Raw genomic sequence first — 23965 nt, 5'->3', positions numbered from 1 at the left:
AATACACCGATCGGTCTGCACAGTCAGTCCGCGCCAAGTCGAACACACCTACTAGTTTACACCGGTTACACTCAGAGATGTGGTGCACACGTGAGGCTGTAGTGCGAATGCATCCCAGCCCCCTTAGATGTAAGGTTACATTTACACTGGTGCGTTTATGTTTTTAAATGAAAACGATCCTCGTCATACTGGCGTTTACACTGTGTTTCAAGCCGGCTTTCCACTATCTCCGACAAACGACATTTCCAATGAAGAGTAGCGCGGGAGCTGCGTGGAGTTCCGATCATATGCAGATGTCCGTTCATACTACACGACCGAAAGCGAGTGCTATGTGACCATTCATGCAAACTGTAGCATCATGCTACATAAGACAATAAATAAGATTCATATTCTGCTTTTACTCAAAACTCACTTTAAACAACCATCGAGTGTTTGTAATAACTTCCGGTTGCCGTCTAATGTGTGTTTTGGCCATGTAATGTTGCTGAAATTAAGTCAGAGCAGCGATCATGGAAGAGAGAACACAGGCAGACAGCGCTGGAAGCTGCTAATGCTCATCAGTAAATCAGTGGAAAATAAATAGAAATCATGATTCTGTCTGAGTTATGCGTTTTAAAACGAACACGCACTAGTGTAAATGTAGCCTAACAGATGTGTAAACTGAAGACTATTTGAGCTTTATTAAAACTATTTGCACTGATTTATTGTGTTGGTTACATTTTGTTCCTTTGTGCAGTGGCTCAGGAGATGAGTCTTTGAGTTTGTATAAACATCAACAAGCTGAAAAATAAAACCAAAGTTTGTTGTTTTTTTTAGATAATGTAATCTTGTTAAAATTGATTTAATAAAATTGGTATCGAAAAAAGTATCATTCAGGAACCGGTATCGAAGTCAAGGTATCGGTATCGATATAGAAAATTTTTAAACGATACACAGCCCTATCTGCAAGTCTTGCAGTGCAAGTACATTAGCCCTGCCACTTGTTCAGTTACCTGTAATGGTTATTTGTAATTTTAGTACTTGCATTTTAATTTTTAAATGCAATGTTTACATAATTGAACAATATTTGAAGGCTGCATGCTAATGTTTTAATGTATAATTTACCTATCATTCTTAATAGGATTAATAATTAACTAATTTCATTTATTTGATATTTTTATTTTCAAATAGTTAAATAAACTAAATATTAAAATAAAACATTTACAATAGTTTTTGCTATGGTACCGAAATTGGTACTGAGAAGCGTGAAATTTTACTGCTATTGGTACCAACTTCTGAAATTTTGGTACCATATGTCATTTTCAGTTTATGAGGTGAACGTTCAGGTATTAAACAATATTTGTTTAATGCCTTTTTTTAACCAAGCACTATCAAGGCCACTATTAACTTGTTTCAATTTATTAAAACAAAATGAGAATTCATAACTATTGACATCATATTCGAAATACTGATTCAATTTTCATCAATCACAGAACATGATTATAACAACTTTTAACAGCAACTGTCATACTGCTGTACTCACAGGTATGGGTAGACAGAGTGGTACCAGTCAGGATATTGCTCTGAATGAGCACAGATGATGTCAGACCAGTAAGCTGGAGACTCCGACAGGCTGCATCCAACTTCTCATCCTACAATTAACAGCAAGAGATCAGTCTATAAGATTCAAGAGTTAAAGGGGTCATATGATGTTGCTAAAAAGAACATTATTTTGTGTATTTGGTGTAATGAAATGTGTTTATGCGGTTTAAGGTTAATAAAAAACACATTATTTTCCACATACTGTACATTATTGTCAGTCAATAGTTATGAATTCTCATTTTGTTTTAATAAATCCTCTATGCCCCGCCTTTCTCAAACGTGGCGATTTTTACAAAGCTTATCGGTCTGAAAAGCAAGGTGTGCTGTGATTGGCCAGCTATCCAGTGCGATATGATTGGCCGAATACCTCAAGCGTGTGACTGAAATGTTACGCCCCTACCATACTGTGATGATGCCCTGTCAGGCCGGAGCGATGATTCAAAAACATGAAAACTCATTATAAACGAGGCATTCGTTGCATCCAGTGGGGACATAATTATGGATTATAATGACTTATATTGTCTTTTTACGCATTGCGTTGCATCGCGCCGTGTAAACATGTCTGCATTTGTGATTGGAGAAATGACAAACAAGCCCTACTCTACACTGCCCAAAAAACTCTAAACTCTAAACAAAAAACTCACTTTAAATATAAAAAATATAAAAACTCTTTAAATATAAAAAACGTACTTACAGTCTGAGTCAGAACAGCCGGCATTGTAGTCTACTCTACCAGGATCAGGAAACGGCCCTCCATAAAATCTGCTGCACACATCTGAATATTTGGGTTGAAGTGTTCTGGAACAGTGTTGAAAATACAACTTAACCACTGATTTGTAGTCGTGTCCATTTTTGGAAGGCCAAACAAAGTAGTTTCGCTTTCACAACGAAACACAGCATCACACACGGTGGCCTAGAGTGAGCAGAGCAGAGGGCTAGAGTGAGGAACGGCCGGAGGGCTAGAGTGAGCAGAGGTGGCGGGCTTGAGAACGGCGCGTCTGGCGGATTCGACGTAGGAGCGTCCGGAGGGCTTGCGGCAACCACATGTGACGACCCCGGGCTGGACTCCGCTTCGTCCACGGTGCAAAGTTGTTGTATTTCCTCAGCAACCAGCACGGATCAGCTCCAGGCATGACGAAGCCGATATTGTTCTCTTTTGGAAGGCCAAATAAAGTAGTTTCGCTTTCACAACGAAGCACACAACGTCTTCACGACATGGCGGCGGCAACAACAATACTACAGTGAGAATAAAAGTTATGCCTTTTTTCTTTGTGTGAACATTTGGGCGGCGTTATGCAAATCTTCCCACATTGTGATGTAGATATGTGGGGGCGTGTTAGAACGAGCCGTTTTTGGTAGGCGTGGCTGACTCTTAACTTTTATAAAGAATATCTCTTTGGATTTGAGACTTTAGTCTTTGCAACTTTACAGATCTTCTTTATACACCAAGAGCTTGTAACACTCCAAAGAGAAGGGAAAAATTTTAATTGCATCATATGACCCCTTTAAGATCCAACCTTACACAGTAAGAAAATTGACTGTTCCCCCTAATTTTTGCCTCTCAAGTTTTCGTACCTTGTATTCCTGAATCCTCATCTTAGATTCCTCAAGCTGATGCTGGAGGTCACCAACTATCTCCTTATATTTGGCATAACGTTGCTCCACCATTTCTCTCTGCTTCTGTGACTCCTGAAACCACATAAGCCAACCATGATATCTGCTTCAGAGAGAAGTCAAATCTTAACCAAAACATCATTTATGATCCAACCTCGAGATCCTTGAAGTTTTCCAGCAAACTCAGTTTCTCAGGAACTGATTCCAGATGATCTAAGGCCAGTCTGGTGCTCTAGGAAATACACATAGTGTTAACCCTAGAATTAATATGTCTTTAATATTTAAAAAAAATCATCTTACAGTAGCTCTAACCTATTGCTGCGAGTCATCTGAATGAGTGCATCTCCCAGAAGAGGCAAGGGTCAATTCCTGACACCAGCGTGTTTGTGGTGCCAAGCAATAATGATGTAAATAGACTGAGCTGTGAGTAAAGGCTGAAGCTTTTCAGAAGCTAATTAAATGTTTGTCAGCCAGCCGTAGCACATAATGGTGATTGATGTGGTAGGCGTCCGATAGCTTATTTTTCAATACAATACAATACTGCTGAGTCAATACAGGCGTCAATACTTTTAACAAACGGCGGCATATTTCTTAGCCAAGTAATGATTTATAATTCAAACATTTAACAGAAATAATTACACTTTTGCAAATAGTGTACTGAGGTGTGGAACATTTCAGCAATTTAACTTTGGAGACAGAATATTCTGTACCAAAACACAGAAAGGGTCTCTGTGAATCAGGCTCACAATGTAAACTAGTTGCATTTCAGGAGCCACCAGAAGAATACTATTTTAGTTCTAGTAAGTTTAGGTATTAGGTTTTTGGTCTATTTAAATTAAATGCTTCATCAGAGACACTTTCTTGAGACTCAGCATTAATCATTTTATTTATTTTAGTCCATGGTTGTTGGTCTTAAGGTCTAGTATATTTTTTAGAAGCTGCACACAATACAATTTAGACAGTAGACAGTAAAATATAGATGGTTGCATGGTATAGTATACCAGTGCTGTGGTACCATCAATTTCCCTAAACCTTAAAATACTGGTGGTGCCAAAATATTTTCCAGTAGTAGTATTATAGTAGCGTTACACATGGTAGTATATTCTCTTATGCAGTACTCAAACTGAACTCAGTGGCGGGGTGTGTCTGTGGCTCAGATTTTTCACTGGTATGTATTACTTGGGTCCTGTGCTTCAGATGCAGTTCACAGCATAGACCACAACAAAATGAAACACAAACATACACACAAAAATGAAAACAAAATAGCCTACCATTTCAAGATCTACAATCCGGTCCTAGAAAATAAAAAAATAAAAAACAGAAACAGAGGTGACTTTGACTGGACACAGGAAATTGTGATTAAGAGAGTTCTAGCAGTTTCTAATCCACCAGTCAAAAGTAGCACGTGGGAGAAATCCAGAGCCAAGTGTAATTACTGACGCTGTGTCCTATTGTCTGGCAGAATGCAGCTGGTTTCTTCTGAGCCCTATCCAGGGGATTGATGCATAATAGAGTCAGGATAGCAGGTGCTTCTGTGGCACTGCAGATGTTCCAGAACCCAGTGGGTAAGGTTTGAAAGCATGCAGACAAGCAGGGGTAAGATGGTGTGATTTCATGGCTACCACATGCAGGACAACTGATGTTCATGCAGGATTACATGGAGGTTATGGAAGTAAACCACCAACTACAGAGAAAATTGTGTGTGTGTGTACCTGGTATTCCCTACATTATGTCATGACCAAATGTCCACAAGGTCAAACATAGGGATGTAATGATTACCGGTTTGACGATAAATTATGATAAAATTCCCCACGGTTAGTATTACCGCTTCATCTTTTAATTATAATTAAAACCGTATTAGATTACCGCGATTTGAACAACTCGCGATAAATAAATACTGTCCTGCATAGTTTTAAAGTCGGCATGAAACGGAAGTTGCGATTGTCTTTTCTTCTCTACTGTGACGTACTGTATATCCGAGTGAAACGGCATCAGAAATGAGAGGGCAGGACTTGATTTCGTCCTTCGGGAATTGATTGGATCGTTGGAAGGTGGGGCGTTGCAAACAAAATGGAGGCAGATCTGAATGCCAGTTTGCAGTTAGTGGTGGGGGATTTCTCTCCACTGGATTCACAGCCGACACCCAAGCATGAATAAATGTTTTATTTATTAAGGATGACGACGACGATCAACGGCACAAAACATGCCTAAATAGCGCGCACGTGAGAGAGAGAAAGAGAGAGACTGCTTGAATGACTGAGCGTGTCCTCCATCAGGTTAAGTCATATTCATGAAAAAAATTAGTTTGCGATGTCCTAAGAGTAATGTTGTCGTAATTTTCAATGTTTAGGGGTAACGTACTCCCTCATGACTGGTGTCAGTGCTATAAAGTGAAGCATCAGCTTCAGCTTTCCCCCCCTGTCGTTTATCCCAGCATTTACCCCAGCATTTACCCCTCACGTCACTAGCTCCGCCCTTGCGCCATAGCTCGTGACCGGAAGAGAAGATGAGTCGTTTTGAGGGGGAGGGGAGGTTAACGTTTTTGATTAAAGATTACGAGGGCACATGAATTTAAAAAAAAATAATGAGGTGCACGGATAAATTATTTATAATAAACACTACAGTTTTCCATTAAAAAATAAGAATTTTCAATTTTGATTTCATGGTGACTAAGTAACAGTCTCACGTGCGCACAGCACGCAGAGTAGTTTCGTTTTGAGTGAAAACAGGGCGGAAAAGCTGGGAGGTTTTAAAAGAGTGCTTAGGGAATTATACAAATGAATATATGAATTAATTAATTATATGAATGTACCTCTGAAGGTTCTGACGGTCTTCAGAAATGATTCGATGGCATTTTGTATTCATCTTCGCTCCATCTAATACCTAAAGGAAGTGTTCTTAATCGCAATACTGCTTTGTCCATGGAAGTTACGGGAAACAGCTCTAATTCACTTTTCCATAAGCGCCACCTGCTGTCAGCAAGTGGATTTACAGAGACTTATATTTACATTCAGCCTGTGTGCAGTGTCTGTCTGGCCAAAAACGGACCGAATTTGCATGCTCTGCTGTAAAGTTTAACCGGTTGATGAAAAACAAGCTTATGTGGATTCTACAAATTTAAACAATTCAGGTAAGTATCTAGAATTATTTATGGAGCAGATAAAATACATATAATAATTTATTAATCAGTTATAATTTTGACATATCTATTTTTTATTTAAAGGCTGAAATGTGAGGTTTACCTTTTTATTAAACTTTTAAAAGCTTTATTTGAACATTTTCATTAGATATTTCAACATGCTATTAAACTGTTATTAGTCAAGTTGTCATTTAAAATCTGAACATCATTGGTAATGTTATTGTTGTAGTGATTATGCAAACAAAAAAGTCATTTTATTTGTTGTTTGTTGATTTTTAAATATAAAACTTGGTGAAGTGATTTATGTGTCTGTACTTTTTTAACATCTCCAGGACATTTTTACAGTACCATAATAATAATGATAATTTTGGTCACTGTAATCGTGATAAGACATTTTCATACTGTTACATCCCTAGTCAAACATTGCTGGTATTGGTATCCTTGTGGGGACATTTGGTCATGACATAATGTAGGGACTTTTTTTTGGTCTCCATGAGGAAAACAAAACAATTATCTACGAAATGTCCCAATAAAACATGGAAACCTGTGTGTGTGCGTGTGCATCCAGCAGTGAGATATTTACACAAACTCCTTCACACTAACCTGAAGATTTCTCATCTCATCTTCCTTCTTGCGGCCCATTTCAAGAAGACCTGGAAGAAAACATCAACGAGTATTGATATTGAAAAGAATCATCAAATGAATAATTTACAAACACTGTCACCAAACCTTACTGACTTATACAAGCACTGACTTATGCTTCTATAGAGCTCAAAAGAAGAATACTTGATACTGATCAATATTCATGCTGCATATTGATATATAACATATGACATATTACATTACATATTATATAAATTTTTTGCATGTCAATTAAAAATTTGAAACGACTAAAAATACAGGATAAATTTACTTGACTTTACTTGAGAAAACAAAGATATTAAAACTTCATATCAATATTATTTTCTTCTAAAGTAAATTTACTTTTTTATTTTTTAGTCTTTTTCAGTTTTTACTAGAAATATGCAAAAAAAAATCTATATACATCATATAACATCTTGATAATATATAGCCATATACTGTCTTTGTACATCTTTCTGGAAATTTGCCAGTGGGCTTACACATATTATTCACTTCTAAACCAAAACACAAATGCCTGGATATTTATCTCCTCACCAGAGCATTTACGAGTAACAGCATCAGAGCACAGAATACAAGTAAGTTAGAATAACTACTCAAGTTATTCTGTCAAAAGCAGGAAGTGATTTTCTGTTTTTCTTTTGTTGTTTGATTCATATTACCAGTAAAGACAGCAGAAAATTTTTTAAATGAGAGAATTTTGGGTGAACTGTCCTTTTAAACAAGTGAACTGTTGGGAAGATTTAAGTTCTGGGGCCCGTTCTGAATATGTCGCTTATTACAGCCGAGATTAAATGTCACATCCAAGATGATATCATCGCGCTAATCAGGATCTGGCTATTTCGGTTCTTCAAACGCACCGGTTGTTAATGATTAGTATGGTTGGATTGAGTTATCTGAGATAATATATAACATCTTGATAATATATAGCCATATACTGTCTTTGTACATCTTTCTGGAAATTTGCCAGTGGGCTTACACATATTATTCAAGAAATTCCTTGAAAAACAAGTCTTATCAAATACATTTGCTTAATATAAATATAATTATATATTAATAATACAACAGAGGACTTCATAGTCTTTATGGTATAAATGAAATATATATTCATGCTTGTTAAAGCTACAAAAGTTATTCAGTCAAGAGCAGCGAGTGATTTTCTGTTTTTCTTTTGTTGTTTGATTAACATTACTGACGTAGACAGCTGGAGGGTAATTCGGCTGCTGTCACTTTAAGACCTAATGCGCAGATTTTGTATACTGATTTCTTTCTTAACCGTTTATGTTCATTTAAAACTGACTGTTTATGAGGGCACTCACCAAAATGGGTATTTTGACATAATAATGTGTGTATTTGACTGTTCAAGTGCAAGAAGGCACAAAAGATAACTCAATCCGGCATCCATGCTGCTCAGTGACACCACGCTGCTCTGAGACGCAGCTCTCTTTGTGTGCACTTTGGGTGTGTGCCCACAGAAAACACCAAGCAAGTACTGAATTGAGTCCTCGTTTGCATCTTCTGCAAAAACACACACAAATGATAAACTTTTGTGACAACGCAGCACTGGCCCGATCATTTCCATCAACTGTACTAAGCTTCTTTAATATTGGCCCCAGGCCACTGAGCAGTCCCTATTGTCGGGTCAGTTTCATATTTATTGTCTTTTAATGATTAAAGAATTTTCAAGTACCTCTTCATAAACAATGCTGTTTCCAAGGGTTTCCAGTACTTACATTTCAAAAACTCAAATTCAACTACTTTAAGTGTTCTAAGCACCTTGTACAAACCCTAGTAGTGAAATATTGAAATTCATTGTTTAATTGTCATTCCAGTAAACATGATAATAGGAATTAGAAGTGAAATGGGTAAAAATTACACTTTAAAATGCCTATGTATCTGGGAAAGAGGCGCCAGTGAGGATTTGGGGCAAACAAGCAAGGGATTCTAGTGAATTAATTATGGGATATATTGTTTATTAACTTGGGAGATCCAAATCCAAAGACATTTCTTCTAAACCAAAACACAAATGCCTGGATATTTATCTCCTCACCAGAGCATTTACGAGTAACAGCATCAGAGCACAGAATAGAATAAATCTTTCAGTGAGTAAAACTGGCTGTGTCTATAGTATTAAAGACTACACAACATTATTATATTATTTTAAAATAAATTTTTAAATGATTATTATTTTAAATTATTGTCCCTGGATTAGTAGGGTACTCTTGTAATAAAGTAGCAGTGGTAGCGGACAGATTTTAAGTATCGATTCTGCTTAAAAAGATGCAATCTAATCCTGTTTCCATGAAATAAGCCTGCTCCTGAGCAGGTTTAAGCTTACGGACCTGTTGCTATGATGAGCTTCGAAGAACCAAACAATCCAAGATCATGCCAAATCGTCAACAATCAAATCCAGCTAACTGAGTTATCGATGTACGAAGAACGGGCCCCTGATTTAAAGGCTTCTGCCTTGATTACTACTACACTTGAAAACAGTAAAGGTTTTTAATGGTATTTAAGCAGTTTTATTTTCTTTCTTTTTTTCCAGAAACAAATCAAACAAAGGGAGAGATCTGGCTAGTGTTGTCAAAGACATCTATTGGAGCAGCAGCAAATATTAGCATAAGGTCAGTGACTGCAATCTTTTCCGATCCTGTTTCTATTACCAGTGTGGAGCAAGACCAGTATAAGCAAGAATTCTGTAAGATATTGAAGACAGAAGAGCTTGATGTTTCAACTGCAGCTCAAGAGGGAGCAATTCAGAGTTCTCAGCTGCTCTGGGGATAAAGGCCCAAGTATAATTCTTTTTCTGAATTTTCTGTCTCAACATTTACCTTGCACCTGCGCTGTCGTATGCGGACCAGATGCACAGACACAAAAATTGGGCTGCACACAGAGTGTGCGCGCGGATGCTCAAGGACACTTCAGATGACAAAATTACATCACACGGACAGTGTGTGGACTGCTGTGGAACAGTATACTTTGGGCTTAAAGCCACCAGAAAAAGGTGTCTACTAACAATGTCCAGCAGTGAATATACAAGCATCACAGGAAAATTATTATTATTTTTTTTTTCTGAACCATTATTAACAAATGTCATTTTTGTGTGATGTTTTTAAACATTTTTGGAAGAAAGAAGATTCTTTGAAATTGGGTTGTTTCATCATATCTTGTGTGTAAAACTCACTTTATAAAAGTTATCATGATAATCACAATTTCTGCTAGGCTTTGACAATTTGACATTGTTACTTCAATAAACTATGGTGACGTTGTACTAGTTACAATTGTCATGAAAAAAAAGGAAATACATTTTAAAAATAAAAGGAGAAATCAAATCGTTTTATATTAATATTTTCAGTAATATTATTTTTTATTATTAAAATAATTTTCAAGTAGTAACAATAACAGTATTTTGACTATAATTTTAAACTCTATTTAAACTATAATTACAATTATGCATTTTTATACGGTGAAAAGTGCTTTGTGAATTGGTTTGATAAATCATTTAAAAAAATAACTGATTGGTTTGTTGAACATTTTAACAAGGTCATGTTTTGTACCTGTGATTAGCAAACTCTAGTAAGCTATAATAGAAGTCAGCCAGTATATATACAAATTTAATACAGTATATGCAGTAGAAAAAATGGATATGACTTCACATTAATACCTGTGCTGAAGTGAGGCGAGTAAGCAGGGCTCGACAATAAGGACTGCTCGATGGCCTGGGGCCAGTGTGAAAGACTTTCGGGACAGTAGACGCATTTGTCACTTGCCCGATCGGGCTACTGCAGCGTCGTCACGACTTATTATTTGCATGTGTTTTTAAGACGTTATTTAAAAAATTCTAAGTCAAAATACCCACCCTGGCAAGTAACCTTTTTAGCTTTAACAATGATTAATCTATATTGAATTTATACAATGGGAGTATGTTACAGATGCACCGGACATTTTTTGTTTTATTTCAGACTATCTTCTGTTCCGTGCTTGCACACAAAGTGCACTGCAATCATTTTCCCAATGGACATTTGTGTGGAAATATTACGTTATTATTATACTTAGCCTGTAAACGGGCGTTAACAGAGGCCAGAGATGCTGAAGACGGACACAGTCACTGTTCACGATGCGCCAAATATTTAATTTTATATGAATGTGTTTCTGAGGGGAACGGAACTGACTGTTTTCAGAAATGGCGTTTTCTTTTCATTTTGTCTCCGTATGATGCATTTAAATTAGTGTTAATGGTTAATACACGCAGCGCTGCTTACAGCTGTAACCAAGGAAACGCTGTATCACTGTACCATAAGCGCTGTATGCTGTCAGAGTTAATCTGCGTCTCATTCAGCCCACCTGCTGTTTCGTTTTCGTGCAGATGTTTTATGTAGCATAATTTCACAAAGCTAAAGTAAGGTTATTCTGTTTTTGCTTCAGATTTTTGAAATTATACAGTATAAATATAATTTCATATTATATATGTATTTATATTTAAATATAAACCAAACATTGCACTTTTTTTAAATTCATGATTAAAATGCAGTGGTTGCCTCTAATTTCAAATGGCTATGAAAAATCAAGGCGCACCACAGAGTGAAGAATATGCAAATTTTATTTTATATGTGATTTTTCAATTTCTGTACCTGAACATCTACAAACATAAAAACCTAAAGCATCATTTCATTTCTATTTTTGTGCTATAGGCCTAGATTTAATTGTGCTATTACTTGTAATTTGTTCATTTGTTCTTATTTACTGGCTGTCACTTGTCTTTAATGTTTAAACTTTATATTTATGTTTATTTTTGGTTAGTGATTTTTGCTGTGGTATCGAAATTGAAATAGAGAATTACAAAATTTAATTGGTATCTAAAATATTGGTCTCATATAAACTTATTTATTAGAATACAAGATAGCAGATCAAAAACAATGATAACAGCAACGATTTTATTTTTTTGTGGCAGGGCCAGTGAAAATGTTGGCAGGGCAAGTAAAAATTTTAACCACTGGCCCAACTGGGCAGTAGAAAAAATCCTTAGCGTTGATCCCTGCTTAGTACCTCTCTTCTCTGATTGGATGTCTTTGAGGAGCCGATCCTGCAGGGTAATGCGGTCCAGGAGGCTCTGCAGTTCTGAGTCTTTGCTTTGCATCAGTGCTTTCATCTGCTCCTTATTCTGCTGCAGTGTCCTCCTCAACCTCCTCTCTCTGGACTCCCGCTCACGCACCTCCTCACACAGCCACTGGAGCTTTGACTGAACACACACAGACATAGGGACAATGACTATAAATCTGTATCACAATAATACATACAACAGTATTACAAGAGCCACTTTTCCACCATAGGGCCAAACTGTTCCTGTTGCATTCCATTCTGATTCAGCCCAGCCAGTATGGATTGATAACAGTCTCCTGCAGGGTTGATAACAGAGCTTGTAATATAGTCAGCTGTTGCCTTGGTAACGCAAGTGTTTACATACGGTATGAGATGAAAATAGTGATCGCATTATGGAGGATGATCAGATATTTTACTTCACTCAAATAGTGCGCATGGCGAGCAACAGACATAAACTAGTAACAAGACAACAAACAAGTGAGGAATCTTGAGTGGCGACGTCACTACACGTATTTTACCAGCACAGTAGAATTCCGGGCCGAGACCAGTTTGTAATTGTGCCATACTGAACAAAGCTTAAGTGGAAATATAACTGTAACCATTCTTAGAACCATTCGGCCTGATGGTGGAAAAGTGGCTCACGTCAAGCAAAACCTTCTGAAATAGGAGTGTCTCTGGAACTTCCTAAGGGTGCTTCTACTAAATACTGAGCAAAGGGTCTGAATACTTAGGACCATGTGATATTTCAGTTTTTCTTTTTTAATAAATCTGCAAAAATGTCAATTTTTGTCAATATGGGGTGCTGTGTGTACATTAGGAAAAAAAAATTAACTTAAATGGTTTTAGCAAATGGCTGCAATTTAACAAACAGTGAAAAATTTAAGGGGGTCTGAATACTTTCCGTACCCACTGTACATCACATCATGACTTGATATAATAACTGCTAGTCATAAAGCAACTGACAAATGCCAGTTTAAGAGTTTAAGCTTATTAGGATCACCTGCTTAAATTTAATTCAGCTGTGAAATATGAAAGCACAAGAAGGTTATTATTACTGTTAACAAAAGCTACTATAAAGATAAAAACTAGCTGGGAAATAATAATTTTGTTAAGTAAAAAATTTTTTTTTAACAATAATAGTAAACAGGGATTCAACAAAATTAAAGAGAACTTTACTTTAGCTTCCATATTTTTTAATCAATGGTCATCATGTAATTAATCTGACTTCTGACTATCAGTGTATGCTACCCAATTTGACAGCAACAAGGTGTCTGATCAACATGTATAAGTCAACCCCTGTTTTTGCTCTGCAAAAATACTTTCCTAGTATAAAGTGCCATAATGGGCAGATGGAACAATACAATGTGCTGTTATAAAAGGATGAAAACTATACTATTGCCGAAACAAAATAAAAGCTAAATATTTGTTACTAATTTTACAAAGATACGAATCAAATGTTATAATTCTATTGGAAGAAATATAACAACCCTGATGCACAAAAACATGAATTCAATCTTAATATTAAATAAAAAAATATTTATATTTCTGTCATGACAACTCTCGGAGGAATTGGCATGGTAATGTACATGACAATGTTAATGTATTTGGTCTTGGCGGAATAGATCTGCTACGCTGCTGCTGCAGCAGAGCAAGTACCGAGACTTGCTACTGCCAATCAGGCACATGCACAGGTATGGCTCAACCTGTGCAGAGGACATGCCCTTTTTTGCCCTTACACTCCGAAGTGCCCTTTTTTTGGTGATGGTGTTTTTTGTTTTTTTCCTTCAATAAATCAATTATATTGGTCACCCTTTACATCTGTCTGTCTGCTTTACAAATATTTAGCTAATGAAAGGTATTAAAAAGTGCTTGTGACTAAATCTTGTTGGGTCCGCTCAAACTGTCAGTAAACCTCACAACTCCACCCCCTCTATCTTGACTGAATGAACTAAAGGTCCACAGCAGCTGAACTAGGTCTGCAAGGGTAAATAAATATCTTGTTGTTTGAATAAGTACAGCGTTTTCTTTACGCAAAAAACATGAGTGTGATAAACCACAGTTTTAACAGGGGGGCAAACACTTCTTCACACAGGGCCGTGTAGTTTTGGATTTTGTTTTGCCTTAATAATAAAAACCTTCATTTAAAAACTGCATGTTGTGTTTACTTGTGTTATCTTTGAATAATATTTAAATTTGTTTGATGATCTGAAACATTAACGTGAAAGAAATCAGGAAGGGGGCCAACACTTTTTCACACCACTGTATATATATATATATATATATATATATATATATATATATTATTATTATATATATTAAAAGTGAATAAAAGTGAATTAATTATTAAAAGTGAATAAATCTAAAGCTTTTGAGACTATTATTTTGTGTTATTTCATTTCAGCCCCTCAAAAGGTCTGTGCACGGCCAATACATCACTTTGTTCTTTTTGCTCAGCAGCGGTTTTCGTCTTGGCACTCTGCCATGCAGACCATTTTTGCCCCGTCTCTTTCTTATGGTGGAGTCATGAACACTGACCTTAACTGAGGCAAGTGAGGCCTGCAGTTCTTTGGATGTTGTTGTGGGGTCTTTTGTGACCTCTTGGATGAGTCGTCACTGTGCTCTTGGGGTAATTTTGGTCGGCCGGCCACTCCTGGGAAGGTTCTCCACTGTTCCGTGTTTTTGCCATTTGTGAATAATGGCTCTCACTGTGGTTCGCTGGAGTCCCAAAGCTTTAGAAATGGCTTTATAACCTTTTTCAATTACTTTCTTTCTCATTTGTTTCTGAATTTCTTTGGATCTTGGCATGCTGTCTAGCTTTTGAGGATATTTTGGTCTACTTCACTTTGTCAGGCAGGTCCTATTTAAGAGATTTCTTGATTGCGAACAGGTGTGGCAGTAATCAGACCTGGGTGTGGCTAGAGAAATTTAACTCAGGTGTGATAAACTACAGTTTTAACAGGGAGGCAAACACTTCTTCACACAGGGCCATGTAGTTTTGGATTTTGTTTTCCCTTAATAATAAAAACCTTCACTTAAAAACTGCATGTTGTGTTCACTTGTGTTATCTTTGACTAATATTTAAATTTGTTGGATGATCTGAAGCATTAAAGTGTGACAAACATGCAAAAAAATAAGTAATCAGGAAGGGGGCCAACACTTTTTCACACCACTGTGCATTAATATAACCCCAGAAATGTAATGCATTTTTGTACTTATTTTAATGTTATTTTTGGGATCTACTGGGACAGTGATAAAGATCTATCGCGATCGACGGGTTGGCGACCACTGAGCTAGAGAAATAATTATCGAGAGCTAGGCTCAACAATATACCTTAACCTCAGCAAGCCAGCGATGGGAATCCTTCTGCAGTCCTGGAGTCAGGGTAATGGCCTAAAACACCGAAAACACACATGGAAATAAAGCTGTTTTGCTATACAAACTATGCATGAAAGTCAAAAAAACTAAAGGCTACGTAAAATTGCATGTCTCTGCAGAGGTTGAGATTCTTCTGATCTGTATTTTTCAAGACAGTGACAGTCTACTGGAGGACTATAAACCTCAGAGAGCTTGGGCTCTGTGGGAAAATGCAGCCACACAGATGAATCACTTTGCAAAGCAAAAATGAGCAGATTTACTAATTTCTAATTTAGAACTATGTTGTACACCTCCAGAGCGAGCGATCACGGTAGGTGGGTCTGTCACCTTTAAAAAAGCGAGCATGTGGAGGAGGATTGTGCTCCCCTGACAGCTCATCTGTCACAGCCAACAATGTTTGAATACCGCCATGCCGGTTTAGACTGCTGACACAAATGCATGATGAGGGAAGGAGGCCATTTTGTCTTTTTTTTTTCTTAAATCAAAAGGGGCTGCCGGCATCAGATAAAAAGCTGTGAAGGATGCAGAAGAATGTTAAAGACTGGAATATAACATGGATGTTGACAGCTTGAGCTGAGAGAAAAGAAAGTGTACTTAAAAAGCATTGAGAAACAAGTACAGACAACCTGCAAAAAGCTGGGAGTGACTTCACAGTTTAGAGACAAGACTTCTGTTCATCTGGGAAGAAAACTTGGCACTATCAGAATTCATCTTTCCTATAACATATTTTTAATATATTTATTTTTTACATATTTATGTAACAAGGTTGTGTTGGGTCCGAGTCCACCTTGTCGAGTCCTAGTTTTTAATAATTCTAGTAATTGTGTGTGAGTGGAACGATTATTGTCTTTTTATCTTAATTTTATGTTGTTACTTATTTTTTTATCTTGTGTTACACTACATGGATTTGTCAGCACCCTGAAAAAAAATGTCTTTGTCCAAATGTCTGAGTCTAAATCTGAGACTGAGTCCAAGTCCCGAGTCCAAGTACCCCAACTCTATAACAAGGTTTGATCAGTTGATTTCTTGCAGCTCTTTAAGTGGCCAAGTAAAACTATTTATTAATGCACACGAGCAACACCAGTCAGTCAGAAATTGCCATTAAGATATTTACTTTATTTTCAAGTTATTAATTTTCCTTAAACATGCCAGGAGGGCAAGGGAGTCATTAATGGCAGAAAACAGTACCTATGTTCAAAGTTAACTTGTGTGCAAAATTTAAATATTGCATAAAATATTTGTGAATAAAGCACCGTTTTTATCCAGCAAGATGAAGAGAACAAAATCATAACTTCATGATAAATTGGTGCCAAATACCACTAAAAAAGGTAATTTGCTGCAGTAGGAGAAACCACTGTGGGTCTACTTTTTGTATATAATAAATTACATGTGTCTCAGAGCGCACAGACGAAATGCAAACAATACGGTCACGTCATCTTTCTTTCAGAGACAGATGCCTGCTGTTTGGGAACAAAGTTGTGTATGACAGTTCTGGGAGGTAATTATACCAAACCATTTTAATGACAGACTTTGGCTCAGGCATTTTAGATGGCGTGCAACAAGATCGGTTCGTTTATTAGTCCAGTTATGCTGTCCCATCGCACAAAATCACATGACTTTTTAAAAAAATACATTTTTTAAATGTATGCACATCTTGGTGTTTCCATCCACCGTTTTTTAAGAGATATCCCAAAATGTGCATAAAAATAGGTGGATTGAAAGCTAGTGACATAGTGGACATCATAAGTCACATGCCAACATGGTATTTGTAGCATGTCCAGATTTCACTCACACTACACGTACTTTATAAGTAGTAAGTTCTTCAGAAAAAGCAGTACATACTCTAACAGTATACAAATTTGGGTGCAGCTTTTACTATATTGCAACATATGTTTTTTGTAGTGTACTGTAGTGTGTGTGTGTGTGTGGGTACTTCAAGCTTGGCGGCTGAGTCTTTTGTCAAGAACTGGCAAGCTGAGTCAATCTGAGTCCCTACGGCATGGAGGATGGACTCCTGCTCCGTCTGGAGGCCTGTGACCCTCTCATGCAGCTCCGCCATGGAGTGCCCTGCACTCTGCCTCCTCTCCTCCTCCCTCTCTGCTACCTACAGAGGAGACATTAAAGGCAAAATATATAAGGTTTTTTTATTAAAATATCCAAAAACCACTAGAACAGTTTTATATATTTTGCTGACTTGTGTACTTACATTATCCCAAATGTTTCAAAGAATGTTTAAATCCAGAGAAATAAGCAATATTAACTAGTGACACGGACCGTGTCTATAGTGTCATTGTGTTGCCTGCCAATGACGTCACACACCCTCGATTTGTTTTGTAGAAAACATGGAAACACCAAAGACGCTTTAATATGCTATGCATTTTATTAGACGGGTGATGACCGCACAGAGTAGCATTATAACAGAACGTTCAAATGTATCTAGTATGATAAAACAGCGCTGCTTACTTCCGCTGCTTTCCGGAAGGAGCGGAAGCGGTTGACTGTGGCATAATAAAAGCTCTGCTGCTTTCGAGCCGTGTGTCACGGCCGTGTGTCGTTCAGCGGCCTCGTTTTGCTTCGACAGCTTTCCGCCTCACTCTGCCTCATACTACGACGTTAATAAATCTTTAATACATTAGCTCATCCATGAACATGATTTCTGCCCGAGTCCCATCGGATTGCTTCGGCTGTGGGGATGAAGACGACAACTCCCATGATTCCACACTCAGTCACAGCGTCATCTAACTACGCCTTTGTTTCTTTGTTTGTTTTGAATACGCGCCCTCTAGTGGCAAAAAATTACATATTGTGCCTTTAAGACAACATCTGAGACACTGAGATATGTGTGCAGGCACAACATTTCCCAACTAGTGAGAGAAACATACTTACATGTGTCCATATTGATCTAACCTCTTTTATTGTTGTAGGCTAATGGTTATATAATTACCACTGTATAAAAAAAAACTATTCAAAATTGCTACATATTGGTACTTGAAGATTGTGTATTGTGTGTTTCAGTAATAAGTTTTGTGGCTTGAATAAAGTATATGCTTTTTATGAAATATAATTGTCACTGATGACACTTTGTTCGTTTTTGAAGTGAACTAAACTATTGGTTAAATTCTCTTTTTTGTACTGAATGTGTCCAGAAGCCACTTTTCTGTCTCCTGGGAATGTTTATAAAACATTTATAAAACAACAATGAAGTATTTCAAGAATACGGCTCCAGGTTTATTTTGAAGGAGTAGCCTATACACTGTCAGAATATAATGTACAAAACTGTCACTGGGGCAGAGTAACTTTTTTTTTTTAAGTACTGATATGTACACTTTAGGTCCTAGTATTTATGTAATTTAAGTAAAGAATGTGGTTTTCAGATCCCGGCACTGTCTAGTTTAGTTTTGGTTCCGTGTCGGGGTTCGGACATTCATGCTCCATGTTTTTTTTTTTCTGTTCAGTGCTCATTCCCTCGACATGTGCTTTTGCCTTGAAGTTTTTGTCGAGAGCCTGGCTTTTTTTGGCCAGGCGTTCTTGTGTTGCCATGTTCAGTGTAGCACATGGCTCGTGTTGCTGCATACTTTCATGTTGTCTTGTTTTGTGTGAACACGCAGCTCGTAAGGGTTTTCATTTGGATGTTTTTGTCTTGTGAGAACACATGGCTTTTTTGTTGTGTTTGCTTCTATGTGCCATGTGTTCTCCTGTCTATTGTCTTAAACTTTACCTTCACATCCAGCTCTTTTTTGAGGGCATGGCATTTGCGGAGGAGCTTAGTATGATTCTCCTCGCTGGTGCTCAGCTGCTCCGTAAGTTTATCACATTCAGTCCTCATTTTGTCCAGCTTCAGCTGCAGAACTCTCCTCAGTTCACTATCGGCCACTGCCTCCGACTACACAAGCAAAGAAACAATATTATCACATTGTTTTCTTCATTTCTTCTTAGAAATAATTGTAGATTTCTAAGATCCCTTTGGGCACAATCTTGCTCTCTGGTAAAAACCTGCTTATATTACCCTACAGAGGCTACAAACAAAACAACAGGTTTAAATATTCAAGCCTACAGCAAGCTCTAGCCAAAATCCAACCCCTTGCATAAAGAAGGGCATTTAAAAATTGCTTTGTCTGCGCTATAGACAGCACCTTCCCGTTGGGTCTGTTGTTAACCTAAAATGGAGAATGTACTTGTGGCAATTTATGTGGAAATAAGAACAATTAAAAAAAATTCTTATGTTTTTCCAAACTCGTATGCTGACATTTTTTCCATTGGAACATAAAAAAAGAATGAATTATTACACAGCTCCTGGCATACAGCGACAGCTCATAGTGCTTAAAAAAAAAAAAAGTAGTCCAAACAAGCTGTACACAGGTTTCATAGTGATGCTCTTTTGACCTTTTCTTGCAATCAAAATATGCATATGCATGCTTCTTGTTTTCAATCACCTTTTGAATATATGATAGATGCATGCTGCCTCTATACCTCATTTAAAAAGTTTTTTTTTAATCCTAATTTTATTTATGTGTTTGTTTGTTTGTGTTTGTCCTGGACAAGCAGACAACCATTAATGTCAAGCCCTGCACAGAAAAAAATAACTTTACAGATTTGGAAGGACATAAGGGTGAGTAAATATTGAAAGAATTTTAATTGTGGGTAAACTATTCCTCTAATCATGTACAGACAGGTTCTGTGATTAATATTCAAACCTTAAGGTCTCTGACGAAAGCCTCCAGTTCTTCTCGCTCTCGCTGATATAATCTCAGCATGTCATGTAGATCTCTGTCCTTTTGGGCTTTTCCTTCTTGCTGGATCGTTCGGAGGTGGCTTAGCTTCTTCTGATGGACCTGCCTCTCCAGTTCCAGCTGTCGTCCAAAAGAGGAGCTCTCTTCCTGAGCTGCAGCGAGCTGTTGTTCTAGATCCTTCTTGGAGCGCTCCACTTCAGCCAGTTTGGCAGCAAGGTCAGCTCTGGCAGCGCTCAGGTTCTTGACTGAGCCCTGGAGATCCAACAGAGATCTCTGCTCCTCCTCTTTCCTCTGCTGCTGGAGTTCCACACGTTTCTGCAGCCTGATGTTCTCCTCTCTCATACGGACCTGTAAGGAGATCTGCTTCTCTGCCTCCTCTTCCAGGCTTCTCAAGGTTTCCCGGGCCTCTTGGAGCTCTAGTTCTAAAGTGACAAGCTGTGAACGAGCTTCAGTAAGATCCACATTACAGCGGCGTACATCCTCTTCACGCTGAGCGAGGCGTCTGAGAGCATCAGCCAGCTGTTGTCGTGCACCCTCTAGCTGCTGGCTAAGAATGCCTTCTCTCTCTTTGCTCTGAAGGACAGAACAGATTAAATACACATAAAAAAGCAAGATATAATGCCAAAAAATTATGTAAAAATCCTTAGCAAATGCATATTTACAAATGTAAATGTATCTGTTTGTACACTTTTACAACTGTTTTAAACAACATTATTTCATTTTCAAAAAGTGCATCACTTTTACTATTCCTTGCATTTTTTCTTTATCCTTGATGTGCAATGTAAGTGTCCAATGCAGTTTGTACTACAGATGTGAACAATAACTGAAATCATCAAAGACTATAGAATACCCAAGATGTGTCACTAGCAGTGTTGGGCAAGTTACTTCCAAAATGTAATACATTATATATTACTAGTTACTGTCTTTTGAAAGTAATTATTTACATTACAATATTACTGTCTCTGAATTGTAATGCGTTAAGTATTATAAAATGGCAAAATGTAGTTTATTGCTGCTCATTCTACACCCAGTGGAGGGTAATGTGGTAGGTCTATATAGCATACAATTATAAAATCATATTTAGATGCCGGTATGTAGGTCTACATTAATGTTACGTTGTAGTTTAGGTTAAACACAGATAAGCAGAAACCACATTATTACATTCATAAATAACACCGGTAAATAAAGCGAAATGTTATAATGTACAAACAATAATCACAATACCTAGCCTATAGGCAAATTTGAACGGTTTCAGAAGAAGACAAGAATGAAAAAAATAAGTTGCTAAACAAGCCAAAACTAATTAGGCTAATCAGTGGCGGCGCTAGGGCGGGGCTTGACGGGGCCCATCAGAAACTTGTTTAGCCCGGGCACAGCCCCGCCAATGATTTCCTAATGATGTTCCCTTATTTTTGGTGTCACTTTCAGTAACATTAAAAAAAATATGTGGCCTATAAACAATTGATATTATGGGGGCGGGTCAAGCAACACAAGCAAGGTGAATGTCAGTAAATTCACTAGAGAGAAAGTGAAAGTAAAAAAACTGACAGAGCTTTCTAATGCTGCATTAACGGTGCATATTCTCTGAGACAACAAGAGACAAAATTACTTCAATGTAGGCTGATGATGGTATATAACTGTCTTAAATTATTCCCTTAATATTTCTCTTGTGGCCCGTATAGTGAAATACATGAGAAGAAACGTATTTCGCGTTAAACAGGTTGTTTTTTAAAACCTGTGCGCGAAATAAAGCTGCTCTTAATTTTCAACGATGACTGCACTGTTAATAATTTTTATTATAGGCCTATAATTCAATTGTATAAATGAATAGACCTGTTTAATAAAAAACATTCTCAATGAGGAGTAGCCTAAACTAATAGCCTACATTTTTATTATCTTCACAGCGCACCATACGGCGCGGAACGGCATAGTCATATACACTATGATTTAACAGATTTGGTTATTTTTAGTTAAACTTAATTTTTGTTGCTTGTCTGCGCTCGTCCGCCACCTTTTTTCTCTTCTCCGACCCTGCAGCTCTCTCCGATACCTTACTCTTAGTGGCACCAGTCCAGTGTTTCCAGGTTTTACTCGTGCTATTTCTCGTGAGTGTGTCCATCTCACAAATGTAGAATCCATCTCTGCAGTCATCTCAACCATCTAATTCCAGCAACAGAAGATAGACTAACTATTTTACCCACTTTACCCATTTTTTCTCTGGTGCTGTTTTGCGGTGTTAGAAATATGTTGTTGTAACTTGCGTTACTGAGATTGTAACGAGTAATAATATTACCCAAATTTTATTAGTAATGCGTTATATTACTGCGTTACAGCAAAACGTAATATACGTACTGTAATATTATTACCTTTGCAATGCGTTACTCCAAACACTGGTCACTAGTATAGTTTTGAATGGGGAAAAAAATGCAACGCTCAATATGGCCGCTCTATCGAACGACGCCCCGCCTTCTGAGTAATGCCCTGTTCACACCAAGAACGATAACTGTAAAGATAACGATATCAGTGTCCACACCAGTGGACGATATCGTCTGTTTATTCTAAGTGCACATGCGTCTGCCGCTTTAAATTCTCAAACTCGTGAGAGCAGGATTGATTCTGATTGGGTGTCAATGATTTTATCGTTCATCAACAGGAAAAAAAAAATTTGTTCTAAAAAAGTGATTTCAACGATATCGTTTCTCTGTGCCTTTATCGTTATAGCTGTGGTGTGGACCCTGCTATTCTTTAATATTGAGAACGATTTTTAGAACTATATCTTTATTGTTATCTTTATAGTTAATGTGCTTGGTGTGAACGGGGCTTTAAACTCACCATGAAATCTAAATTTTTAATTCTTATTTTTTTAATGGAATACTCTAGGGTTTATTATAAATAATGTATACGTGCACTTCATTATTTAAAAAAAAAATGTATGTGCCCTCGTAATCTTTAATCAAAAACGTTAACCACCCCTCCCCCTCAAAACGACTCATCTTCTCTTCAATCACGAGCTATGGCGCAAGGGCGGAGCTAGTGACGTGAGGGGTAAACGCTGGGATAAACAACAGGGGGAAAAGCAGAAGCTCATGCTTAACTTTATAGAAATCAATGTATTGACCAGTGCTGACGCAAGCCATAGGAGTACACTACCCTTAAAATTGAAAGGATATTAGGATATTACCACAACATTACTCTTAGGACATCGCAAACTATTTTTTTAGTGAATATGACTTAACCTGATGGAGGACGCGCTCAGTAATTCAGGCAGTCTCTCTCTCTTGCACGCTGTTAGCAGACCTGCCAACCTTGGAAAAAAGTTTGAGTGCCTATTCCTACATTACTTGAAGCTCCTTGATGGCTAATGTCAAAATCGTAATTGCGCAATGTGCAAAATGCTAGACTTCATGTTAAATATTTTTCATAGGTTAGTACTCAGAGTCTGCACTCAGTTTGTGATATTCCTGTTATACAGTATTTTAGAGTAAACAGTAGGAATGCAACAATACAGTTAGCCCAAGGTTCAATAAATACCTCAGTTTTTTAAACAGTTTTCAGTTTGGTTCTGATTGTTTGGCACAACAGAGTTCTTTTTAGCGATTTTAAATGCTTTTTAAAAAAAACAAACTCCAGTACATTGTTGTACACTGTAGAAAAACATGGATAATCACATATCTACCTTAAATTTATTTTGAGAGAAGTATTATTTTTATAGATTGGCCATTATTTAGTGCTATGAACACATGTAATGTCTTGTTTCAGTCATACTGGATACTAGAGGGCGCCCCTG

General features: G+C 37.3%; 1 protein-coding gene across 1 annotated transcript in view; it reads right to left on the bottom strand.

Moving 5' to 3' along the window:
• LOC107555280 (centrosomal protein of 128 kDa-like) overlaps positions 1-22388 on the bottom strand; it is a 35793-nt gene extending 13405 nt beyond the window's left edge. The window contains exons 1-11 of the mRNA XM_016238035.1: positions 22368-22388; positions 20143-20751; positions 19167-19331; positions 17382-17552; positions 15404-15463; positions 12020-12212; positions 6938-6987; positions 4467-4490; positions 3350-3427; positions 3157-3270; positions 1523-1631 (exon numbers count right to left, since the gene is read on the bottom strand). Coding sequence (XP_016093521.1) covers positions 1523-1631; positions 3157-3270; positions 3350-3427; positions 4467-4490; positions 6938-6987; positions 12020-12212; positions 15404-15463; positions 17382-17552; positions 19167-19331; positions 20143-20751; positions 22368-22388 — 1594 coding nt within the window. The remainder of the gene's footprint in view (positions 1-1522; positions 1632-3156; positions 3271-3349; positions 3428-4466; positions 4491-6937; positions 6988-12019; positions 12213-15403; positions 15464-17381; positions 17553-19166; positions 19332-20142; positions 20752-22367) is intronic.
• Between the last annotated feature and the right edge of the window lie 1577 nt (positions 22389-23965).

The sequence above is a fragment of the Sinocyclocheilus grahami genome, unplaced genomic scaffold (assembly GCF_001515645.1).
Source record: "Sinocyclocheilus grahami isolate Dianchi unplaced genomic scaffold, SAMN03320097.WGS_v1.1 scaffold530.1, whole genome shotgun sequence".
Classification (NCBI taxonomy): domain Eukaryota; kingdom Metazoa; phylum Chordata; class Actinopteri; order Cypriniformes; family Cyprinidae; genus Sinocyclocheilus; species Sinocyclocheilus grahami.
Note: the sequence above shows the minus strand (reverse complement) of the source record. Positions and strands in the feature narration are given on the sequence as shown.